The 12098-nt window shown below is 46.8% G+C and overlaps 1 protein-coding gene across 2 annotated transcripts in view; it reads left to right on the forward strand.

Annotated features, from left to right (window-relative positions):
* Positions 1-10915, forward strand: part of GFRA3 (GDNF family receptor alpha 3) — a 35376-nt gene extending 24461 nt beyond the window's left edge. For both annotated transcript variants that reach the window (XM_073355050.1, XM_073355051.1), the window contains exons 3-8: positions 506-598; positions 2398-2743; positions 2825-2934; positions 4750-4884; positions 6040-6170; positions 6500-10915. In XM_073355050.1, coding sequence (XP_073211151.1) covers positions 506-598; positions 2398-2743; positions 2825-2934; positions 4750-4884; positions 6040-6170; positions 6500-6637 — 953 coding nt within the window. In that variant the 3' untranslated portion in view covers positions 6638-10915. The remainder of the gene's footprint in view (positions 1-505; positions 599-2397; positions 2744-2824; positions 2935-4749; positions 4885-6039; positions 6171-6499) is intronic.
* Positions 10916-12098: the final 1183 nt, after the last annotated feature.

The raw sequence follows: 12098 nt of genomic DNA on the forward strand, positions 1-12098 counted from the left end.
CGCTGCAACCTAAAGAAACACAGAAAGTTGGTTTTGTCCAGCAGTGAGCAAGGGATTAATTAAAATGAGAAAAACAGTGTTATCCTGAAAGCTGCTGTCTCACTGCTTTACTGTAAAAAGCTTCTGCCTAAAACTTCCCCCCCTCCCTGCTGTAATTTTAAAGGGTCAGTGCACATATCCTCATGAATGCTGAGACTGAAAAGGAACAAATGAAAACTAGATCTAATCCTGGACACAGAGAAGCCAATGAGTGACTCCCATGTCAAAGCTGCTTAGTAACACAACAGTATCTCTGATAGGTCGGGGCCATGGTTTGCTCTTGCTGGCTCTGCCTGGTTCTTGAGTAAAGCAGTGTGTTTCTGGATGAACTCCAGTCCTGTGGGTGCAACCAGATATGTTTTGTGTGTGCATGAAAGTCTCTCTAAAAGGAGAAGCTGGTTCCAGTGTGTCCCCCTCCCCCCCCCCCCCGCCCCACATCCCTGAATGTGTGTCTCACCTTGCCTAGGTTATTTCAATTTGGAGACTTCTCCTTATGAGGATCCAGCAAATGAAGAACCCTGGAAGATTGACTACAACAAGCTGGCAGCTTTGGTTTCAGGTAAGGATCATGACAGGTACACATTTTCCCCTTTTTCTTCCTTTCTCAGGGGCCACCTACTGCGCTGAGGATTATTAAGAGGGAAAATATTTTGAGGCAGCACCCCCGTTAAAACTGGTCAGGGGAATATTGGCTCCAGAGGACCTGAGATAGACAGGTGAAGCTTTTGGAGTCAGCATGTCAGAGAGTGGGGTGGATCCGTAGATCCCACTGCCTGTAAGTGAAGCTATCCAAAAGGTAACCAGTTCGGAGAGATTAAAGGGACAGAGTCAGAAGAATAGAATGCATCAAGGAAAGCCCAACAAGGAAACAAGTCTAACAATTTCCATTTTATACATAATCCAGAATTTTTAAAACTATTAAGATATAATAAATATTGGCATTTTCTCCATTATTTTTATTTTCCTTTAGCTTGTTTAGAAAAATCAAAGATTTAGTTAACAGACAGGTGAGATTCCCTCTCCGTTGGACAATATCCACTTATTCCAAAAAGCATTACCAGACAGAAAAAATCTTCCATATGCTCTGATATTTGGTGTACCGCAATTTCTCTATAAGACATCCCAACTAAAAAGAAAATATACATTACTAAAAAAGCACCTACCTCTGATTTAGGCCTTCTTATGGCCTGCCCATATCATGGAGGATAGATCCATCAAGGGCTATTAGCCAGGATGGGCAGGGATGGTATCCCTAGCCTCTGTTAGCCAGAAGCTGGGAATGGGTGACAGGGGATGGATCACTTCATGATTACCTGTTTTGTTAATTCCCTCTGAAACACCTGGCATTGGCCACTGTCAGAAGACAGGATACTGGGCTAGATGGACCTTTGTTCTGACCCAGTATGGCTGTTCTTATGTCCAGTGTTCCCTGAGTTGCCTTCTAGTTTGTAAACTTAACTAAGAACAATTAGGAATATTTATGACCAGAGAGATAATTTTATAATGTATGGTTTCAGAGTAGCAGCCTTGTACTCCTTTTCTTTTTACAATGTATGTTACTTATGGTAGTTCACAATTTTTTCCAGTGAACTGCTAGAATGTCAGTGGCATAAACCAGCATATGTGCCATTCAGTTTACTGCTCTTTACACCATATATATCTTTCATTGCTGTCCTCAAAAGGAGTGTGTGTCAGGATATGGGTTTATTTAATTGAGCAATTCTTTTTATTTGTTCAAATAACGGAATCGAATCAATCTCACCAAAGATATATCTATAACTTTTTTGTCATTGTTGCCAACAAAGCCCTGAACTCTTTTCATAGACCTTTATGTTCAGCTGGAGTTCACCACCACTTTACATGACCTTAGATATAATCTTTTTCCCTTATCACTGTCCTCTTCACTAGCAGGACAAATGTTTGAAAACTGTTTACCTGGGCCCAGAACAAGGTTTAAATGCTGTTTTCAGACACTGTTCCCCAGCAGTCATAGAGGAAGGAGAGTAACTCCTCCTGCTCCATAAGGCAACGAGTGAGCCATAACAGACATAGGTGCGAGCCAGTGAAGCACAAACACCCCTCCACCCCCACCAAACCACATTCCAAAGAGCAAGGCTAGTTCAGGTGTCCGCACGCCTTGGGACTAGGCCTGAATCACACTAGCACTGAGCAGAGTCAGCTTGCCTGATGCCCCTCCCGTTTTCCTGTGAATCTCTGCTGAGTGATCACTAAATTGCAGTGTAACAGAGGATGGTAGCCTGCCCTCTCCCAGGGGCTGCAGAAGCCTGCAGCTCCTCCTGCCCACACCTAAAATCTCCTCTGGGATTTACTGTTCCTGGGTTTCTGTTGGCTTTTCAGGTTCACATCTAGCAGGGGACAGTGCAAATCCCTGCCTGAAAGCAACTCACTTCTGCAGTCTGAATAAGAAATGTGTCCATCTGCGCACATATTATGCATCCAGCTGCACCAAGGGGGCAGAGTCTGGAGGCACCTGTGACCAGCGAAAGTGCCACAAAAGGCTACGACAGTTCTTTGAGAAGGTCCCTGAGGATTTCACCAAGAGGCTCCTGTTCTGTCCATGTCAAGATGAGCTCTGTGGGGAGCGACGCCGGAAAACCATTGTCCCTGAGTGCTCCTTCCAGGACAGCATCAAACCCAACTGCCTCCTTCTTTTGGACTCCTGTATCAAAGACCATATCTGCAAGTATGTCTGTCAGCAAGGGGCATTAGCCCAGTGAAAAGGGCAGTCCTGACTCTCATGCTCTTCTTCTTCTTCTTCCTACAGATCCCGACTGGCTGATTTCCAACAGAACTGTCAGCCTGCAGGCATATCCCCAGATGGCTGTTCTCAGCACAACCATGCTGCGTGCCTGCAGGCTTACATGGGGATGATTGGTAAGTGGTGACCAAAGGGGAACATAAGAAGGCTTGATGAGGAGCATGCTCTCAGGCATACATGGGGATAGAGGGAGTGACAAGAGGGTGTGCCTGAAGGTGTATGGAGCTGAGGACTGGCAAGGTCCAGGCCCTGATCTTATCAGAGCTTAAGGTCATGGTATTGAAGACACTTGAGGCTGGCCTATGTTGGTGTTTTCCCTGACCCAGTGTAGACAGAGCCTAAAGAGGAACTCATTTAGCATCTATAATATCTATGACACCTACAAGGCCAGAGACTATATATTCTCCAATTCTCCCGCCATTGACGAGATAGCAGCATCACCCCCAATTCTCTTATACCAAATCTATTTTGCTTCTTACAAAGGTGCTAGGCTAGTCTACACTGGCAATGCTAAAGTGCTTGGTCGTAGCTCAGCGAGGGGCATAGCTCCTAGCTCTGGGGCACTGTCTACACTGGCGCTTCACAGCGCTGCAACTTGCTGTGCTCAGGGGGGTGTTTTTTCACCCCCCTGAGCGAGAAAGTTGCAGTGCTGTTAATTGCCAGTGTAGACAAGCCTGCTTATCCTGCAGTGCCTGAGCAGCAGAGCCCTGCCCAGCTGTGTGATATAGCCACTCCTGACATTCCAGCCACTGGATGTTTTACAGCCACTTTATCCTTTTACTATCCAAATGAACATCCATTCTCAGGGTCCTTGGTTGCTGACACCTTAAACCCTGTATTCCCTCATAGTTTGGCTGCCTGAGCCCTGATGGGACATTGTTGGTGACATATCCAGCAAAAGCCTTCATAGAGGCCACAGGGGCACTGGGATATAAGATGTCCCTGGTCACACCTGGTTGTGGCCAAACTACCAAAGCATCCCAAGGTTCGCTCCCTGTGATAGCTGTAATAGACATGAATCTGCTAACAGTGAAGCTGTATAGGCCAGGAATGAGTGGGCACTTTAACTGCATTTCCAGACTATCCCTGTTTTTTTGTAAAGTCTTCATTGTGTTAACATGGTCACTGAACTGTATCGCATAGCCAGGCTGCAGCTGCACAATGTTTATCTGGGAACAGGCCACAGGCCATCAGTTTGTTGGCAGCGGTAACTGGAAGTTACGGTAGAAGAGCATATCACTGCCGCATGCCAGTGCTCCTGTTTCTGGAGAGGGGTAGGGGTGTCTCCACGCTCCGCTACACATCTTCTAATTTACGGCTTTCTTCCCATAGGCAGTAATCAGTGTGCTTCATTGTTAGGACCACTTAGGTGGGGTGCAGCAGGCTCCCTGGCCCTTCCTGCACCTGATTCCTCAAGTACCCCAGACAGCATGCACCTCAGTGCAGAGGGCTCCCTGCCCCCCAGACAGCATGCAATTCTGTGCAGAGGGCTCCCTGCTCCCCAGACAGCATGCAATTCTGTGCAGAGGGCTCCCTGCCCCCCAGACAGCATGCGCCTCAGTGCAGAGGGCTCCCTGCCCCCCAAACAACATGCACTTCTGTGCAGAGGGCTCCCTCCCCCCAGCTCCTCCCTGGGCAGCTGTGCCTTGGCGAATTTAGGTTTAATGATAATTCATGATACATTGAAAGTAATACATACAAACATCATTTAGCTAAAGTACATAGAATCTGCCCAGAGAATGGGCCTCCCTAGCCTGCAGCATGTCCGGGGACTCTAGAGGCACAAAGCATGAGTGTGAAGGCCATGGTGTGATGCCCTGGTTAGAGGCAATGGCTGGTACTCACTGTCTCAGAGGGTTACTGCATGCAGCCCACCTAAAGGTTTTCATACAAACAAATCTTGATTCTCATTTCTTGGGGACTGGGAACAGGTACAGCCATGACACCAAACTATGTTGGTAACTCCAGCACAGAGGTTTCGCTGTGGTGTACCTGTGAGAATAGTGGCAACCAGCAGGAGGAGTGTGACCAGATACGCAGCATGTTCATTAGCAACAAATGCCTCAGTAAGTGCTATATGACAAGCAACTTGGGACACAGATTCATCATAATTAAGTTCAAACTTCTTACTGCTTTCCAGGTCCTACATCACACAGCCCTTACCTACAGCTCCAACCCGCTCTCCTTTGGCATTTCCCTACCCTCTCTACTCCACCACTAGCGTCAGCCTAGATACTCCCTTTCTCTGCTCTTACAGGCATCTCTGAACTTTCTTCCACATTACACCTTATCCCCAGATCTGTTCACAAAGTCGCTTCTCTGGCCACATTCAACCCCTCCCAGAGACTCACTTCTGCAGTCTCACCTATAATAAGTGAGGGGGTAGGAGAAGTTAAGAGAGAAAACCAGCATCACACTATATCCATGGCTTACTGAATAATCACATGATCTCACCACCATCATCTTGTCCTTCCTCACCTCCCCTTACCTCTGACCCTCATTCACTGGACAGAACCTGGGATTTCAGGTGTCTCTGTGAGACACTTAGTATGGTCCTGGTGCTCAAAAAATGAATAGCAATTTGACCCACCACAGCCTGGCACAGACCATATCAATGGGCCAGAAGCTCAGCAATAAACTCTCAAATCCTGGTGGCTGAGATTGGGTAAAATCCAGCTGTGAGTGGTAGCTATGTCCAGAGCCCCTATTCCCCTTAACTATCTCTGGCATCCCAGCAATGGGCTTTATTAAGATTTAAATATTTTATGACTGTAAAAGCTTCCAAAGGGCATCAAATAAAGAAACAAGCATCACTATATAATTGTTTAATATTAATGTATTTTCTGTGTATATAGTACTATATAGCGAAATCTCATACCAATAGAACAGCTCCAGCCCACTCACACTGCCCACCTCAGACACACCCCCTTAGGATGACAGAAAGTAGAGGTGGAAAAACCCCATTCAGACCAATCCACTGCACCCCAGATACCATGCGAGATTGGTCCCTGCAGTCTGCTCTGTGATGCTTTATCCACCACATGTCCACTCCCCACAGTAATATGCCACTGCATACAATATTTACACTCATCAAAGCAAAATCACCCTTACAAACTCCAACATGTGAGCTTCCCAGGGTAGCCCTTCGGGGAGAGCTATATGCCAAGGTGAGCAAATCCGGAAAGCACCTTCTTAGACATTTGTTTGACTTCTACCTGCAGAAAACACAATTCAGTCTCAGATGCATCTGAGCCAGGCAACTCTGGAGGGGCAGGAAGGATTGTTTCACATGCCTTCCCTGAGTTTCCAGGGGGACAGCACCAACACTTCTCTTGCTTCAGAAACGTGCCAGGTATGAATTACTTTTCTACCTTCACAAAGCACCCAGTGAAGTAGCATAGAGAAAGTAACTAGCATCAGAGAAACAAGCAGCTCTGGACACCTGAAAGAGGGAGCTGTGCATGTATCAGAGCCTCAGAAAAGTACCCCCTCCCCATCGCCATTCTAGTTGCTCCATCCCATAGGTTAGCAGAGGCGCCAGTGTGTAGGGGCAAGAGCCATATTACTTGGCATGGGAGGTTCCCAAATCCTCAATGCTAATCTCAGAATGGGAGATCCTGCAGCCAGGGGCCTGAGTGAACTCGATCCAATTTGAATTAATTTCTCCCTTTCCCTTCCCAGGTCACCAAGACAAAGACATGGCCAGACATCTCTGAATACAACAGCATGCCCATGGCCTCCTCTGTGTATTCTGGAGCTGGTGTTTCCTGGCCCCCAATGGCACTGCTGCTACTCCTTCTCCTGCTCAGCCCACCTTAACTTGGCACAACAGGCATCTGTCCCTTCCACATAATTCTCGTCACTCTGCACCCAGATATTGTCCTACTAACTCCCCCTTGGGGAACTGAAGACCTCCAGAGAAGAGGAACTGAACAGTCTCCCCCAGAACAGGAAGGCCTTCTCCTATTTCACTCAGCTCCTTCTGCAGCTAGAACTGCAGGGGCTGGTTGTCCAACACTATCTCCTTCCCCCACTCCTAGCACTGCAAGAGGAAGAGTAGCCAGTTGGGAGACTTTAGGGCACTATTTTGTTTGCTTGTTCTAAAAACAAAGCTAGTCAAAAATCTGTCCAAACAGCGTTTGCCTTTTGAATGAAGGAGAAGGAGGGGCTCCTGCAGGTACCTACGGCCAATTGGTGCTTTCCCTCTAGAACAGAAAGCAGCAGACTGGTGCCCCAGGGGGCAGAGACCTAACTCTATGGTATTCTGAGAGCAGAGCAAGGCAAACTGACCCATACATTCCTCTGTAAATACCAGCTCTGGGTTCTGTTCAGGACCCTTTTGATCATTTTTCAAATCCATTATTTTAAGCCTATAAAAGAAAACCACCCCAGAGCCAAAGCAAGGAAGCTGGGCTCTGGCCTCTGCTTTTGTTTCTTGTCCCTTTCAGCCATCCATATCTTCCACTCTTAGTGCTAGCAAGAGATGTACCCTTGGATTTCAGCTCCATTTCTTCACTCAGTCCCATTAAACCTTGTTCAGCATTCCATGACACTGCCTGGCTAGGCCATGCTTTTCTAGGACTTCTAAGAGAAAGCATGCAGGCTTATTCAGCTGTACCCACCACAGCTCCCTAGGGATATACTGTGCTGATTTGCAGTGCAAAGACCTCAGGCAGCTGCATTGACCTAGTGTCCCTTCACATACCCCTTTGCCCCCTCCACAGTCTCCCTCCTCTCTGCCAGGTTCCATTTTATGACCTATTTATTCTGGGTGTAAACATGTGTGTTGTGTAACTGCTATTCTGCTGTGCTGCAGTGGCCTGTAAAAATGTGTTGTCCAAGTGAATATTGATTTCTGAGTGCAGGTTACTAGTCCACAATCAATTGTATGAAAGAGCTGCCTTATCAGGGAAGCTTATGTTTTCAGGAGAGCTGGCAGCCCAACTCGGAGCAGCTCCTCTGCACACAGGTGGTGTGTGGCTTTGGAAGATACAATGAAGCTGGGCAAATGTTATGCTCCTGGAATGGATGTGTAGCTGTCAGACCTCTCTACTGATCCCTGTGTTCCATTCCTTCCTGTCCCTCAGAAAGGGAATCTTGTGTTGTGTCACTTAGAATCATAGAAGAGTAGAGTTGGAAGAGACCTCAGGAGGTCATCTAGTCCAATCCCCTGCTCAAAGCAGGACCAACACCAACTAAATCATCCCAGCCAGGGCTTTGTCAAGCCAGGCCTTAAAAACCTCTAAGGATGGAGATGCCACCACCTTCCTAGGTAACCCATTCCAATGCTTCACCACCTTCCTAGTGAAATCGCTTTTCCTAGTATCCAACCTAGACCTTCCCCACTGCAATTTGAGACCATTGCTTCTTGTTATGTCTTCTGTCACCACTGAGAACAGCCTAGCTCCATCCTTCTTGGAACCCCCCTTCAGATAGTTGAAGGCTGCTATCAAATCCCCCCTCACTCTTCTCTTCTGCAGACTAAATAACCCCAGTTCCCTCAGCCTCTCCTTGTAAGTCATGTGCCCCAGCCCCCTAATAATTTTTGTTGCCCTCCCCTGGACTCTCTCCAATTTGTCCCATCCCTTGTGTCATGGGGGGGATCAAAACTGGACACAATACTCCAGGTGTGGCCTCACCAGTGCCAAATAGAGGGGAATAATCATTTCCCTCAATCTGCTGGCAATGCTCCTACTAATACAGCCCAATATGCTGTTGGCCTTCTTGGCAACAAGAACATACTGCTGACTCATATCCAGCTTCTCGTCCACTGTAATCCCCAGGTCCTTTTCTGCAGAACTGCTGCTTAGCCAGTCGGTCTCCAGCCTGTAGCGGTGCATGGGATTCCAGATACCTGAGTACCATAGCATCCCTCATCTCTGGATGCACAAATTACATCTCTCCACTGCACCTCTGAAATGTCCTTCATTTCATATTTCCACTTTGAATCCCAGTCTTCTCTGTGCCCACTCACTGAGGAATTAATTTCTTCCTGCTGCAGCAAGAAGCAGGGACAACACATTGCCCAGCAGAGGGGCTGCACTTAATTTCCATACATTGGAGAAGGTCACAGCCACTGCCATCATTAACAGAGAGGGCTCATCTACAGATGACAAGATGTCCCACTATGCACTGGCGCCTGGCTGCTTGGATCAAGAGGGAGCATGGACCCCCCAATGTGCTTTCTACACCTCCATAATCAAGCTGAGGAAGGCAATGTTATAGGATTCCCTGGGCTCCATTTGGCCATGCACTGGTCGGACACTGACATGCAGGGGCTGGCAGTTCCCTGGAAACTTCCTTATTACAGTATAGCAGAAGTTGCCTTCTCCAAAGATTGGTGGTGAGAGGAGAAGTGGTTGCTGTCCCAGTGTCCCACAGCATGCATAAAACACATGCAAGGAGTTCAGAAGAATGTTGGGCTAGCAAGCCCCTATGCGATGTTCCCTGAGTACTCTGTATCCTCTTTTCTAGCCCCTACATAGAATCATAGAATATCAGGGTTGGAAGGGACCTCAGGAGGTCATCTAGTCCAACCCCCTGCTCAAAGCAGGACTGATCCCCAACTAAATCATCCCAGCCAGGGTTTTGTCAAACCTGATCTTAAAAACCTCAAAGGAAGGAGATTCCACCACCTCCCTAGGTAACGCATTCCAATGCTTCACCACCCTCCTAGTGAAAAAGTTTTTCCTAATATCCAACCTAAACCTCCCCCACTGCAACTTGAGACCATTACTCCTCATTCTGTCATCACTACCACTGAGAACAGTCTAGCTCCATCCTCTTTGGAACCCCCTTTCAGGTAGTTGAAAGCAGCTATCAAATCCCCCCTCATTCTTCTCTTCTGCAGACTAAACAATCCCAGTTCCCTCAGCCTCTCCTCATAAGTCATGTGTTCCAGTCCCCTAATCATTTTTGTTGCCCTCCACTGGACGCTTTCCAATTTTTCCACATCCTTCTTGTAGTGTGGGGCCCAAAACTGGACACAGTACTCCAGATGAGGCCTCACCAATGTCGAATAGAGGGGAATGATCACGACCCTCGATCTGCTGGCAATGCCCCTATTTATACAGCCCAAAATGCCATTAGCCTTCTTGGCAACAAGGGCACACTGCTGACTTATATCCAGCTTCTCGTCCACTGTAACACCTAGGTCCTTTTCTGCAGAACTGCTGCCTAGCCATTCGGTCCCTAGTCTGTAGCGGTGCACGGGATTCTTCCATCCTAAGTGCAGCACTCTGCACTTGTCCTTGTTGAATCTCATCAGATTTCTTTTGGCCCAATCCTCTAATTTGTCTAGGTCCCTCTGTATCCTATCCCTACCCTCCAGCTTATCTACCATTCCTCCCAGTTTAGTGTCATCTGCAAACTTGCTGAGGGTACAATCCACGCCATCCTCCAGATCATTAATGAAGATATTGAACGAAACCGGCCCGAGGACCGACCCTTGGGGCACTCCACTTGATACCGGCTGCCAACTAGACATGGAGTCATTGATCACTACCTGTTGAGCCCGATGATCTAGCCAGCTCTCTATCCACCTTATAGTCCATTCATCCAGCCCATACTTCTTTAACTTGCTGGCAAGAATACTGTGGGAGACCGTACCAAAACCTTTGCTAAAGTCAAGGAATAACACCTCCACTGCTTTCCCCTCATCCACAGAGCCAGTTATCTCGTCATAGATACATACATGATGTGCTCCCCACAGTTGCCATCCCCCTCTCTCCTCAGCATTATGGCCTGGACCCTCAAAGGTATTTAGGTACCTAAATCAATGGGAATTAGTTACCTAAATCCCTTTTTGGATCTAGACCTATATGCTTTCCGCATTCTACTTCCCTGCTATCCCGGATGCACAGTGCTCTCACAAAGGCAGGTATTTTGTTTGATTTGGGGCAACTTAGAACCAACACTATAAACACAGTTGTCATTTTGTTTGTTATATCCAGTGTGTCACTGGGACTCTAGCCTTCCATCCCCAATGGCTGGCTCACTGAGAGACTGCAAACTCATATCCTGAACATCCAGGGCCAATGGTTGGCTCATACTGGGGCAGGTGCTTTAAAGTTAAATAAATTCCGCTTTAATTGAAAATGTAGAGAAATCCCAACTGGCATTTTTTGCTTCAATCTTCTCTCTCCTTGTATTTACAGCCATACACACCCTTGCCTCTCACACCTATTCACCTGCATGTGTGCATACAACTCTACTTCTCTACACACCTGTACATTCACATCCACATGTACACAGAGCTATTTGCATAACTGCTCTTGCCCGCAGTCCCATACTTGCTTCCAGTCCTAACCCTCTCCCCCCAAAATCACACATCTGTGTAGTTACACACAGGCATAAGAACGACCATACTGGGTCAGACCAAAGGTCCATCCAGCCCAGTATCCTGTCTACCAACAGTGGCCAATGCCAGGTGCCCCAGAGGGAGTGAACCTAACAAGTAATGATCAAGTGATCTCTCTCCTGCCATCCATCTCCACCCGCTGACAAACAGAGGCTAGGGACACCATTCCTTACCCATCCTGGCTCATAGCCATTAACTGCATACTGTCCACACACACTGATGAAAACCATCAACGTACTGATCTAGAATAATTTTAAATCTGTTTATTTAAAGGAAAACTCCAAAGTAAGAAGAAAAGGGATTTATTTATTATTTGTATTCCAGTAGCATCTGAGGACCCTATTGTGCTAGGCATTGTACAGACATTTCTGACTAAGCAAACACCAGTTGAGCTCCGCCAACATTAGCAACATTAAGAGATGCACTGTGGATGGGCTACAAATAGCCCAGAATCTCCTATTAAGAACAGTTCATACTGACATGGCCTGCTGGTTGCCACTGGTGTTTTAAATACTGTATAAATCAGAACTTTTCTGAGCAGGATTAGAATACACAGTGCTTAAAACACTAGCAGCCCATCTGTCTTAGATTTTCTAACATTGCTAACAATTGTGGTGCTGAACTGCTCTGTTAGTACCCATGAGAAATTTTTGCAGAATTTCCATCATACAGACAAATTTTGAATTAGAGATCTGAGGATGGGCTTACTGTTGGAAAGGAGACACATGCAATGCAGCTCCCTTTGTGTTGAGAGGAAATCAGATTTATTTTCAGAGTTGTAGAGTAAATGTTTCTTACTTAATCCACTTTTCAGCGACTAATCCTGATTCAGCCACTGTTTAACCATTTAAGATAGATAAGAATGTCCCATAAACTTTTCAAGTGTCTTATTTTAGTAGAAGTTACAGTGACACAGTCATG

The sequence above is a fragment of the Lepidochelys kempii genome, chromosome 8 (genome assembly GCF_965140265.1).
Source record: "Lepidochelys kempii isolate rLepKem1 chromosome 8, rLepKem1.hap2, whole genome shotgun sequence".
Taxonomy (NCBI): Eukaryota; Metazoa; Chordata; order Testudines; family Cheloniidae; genus Lepidochelys; species Lepidochelys kempii.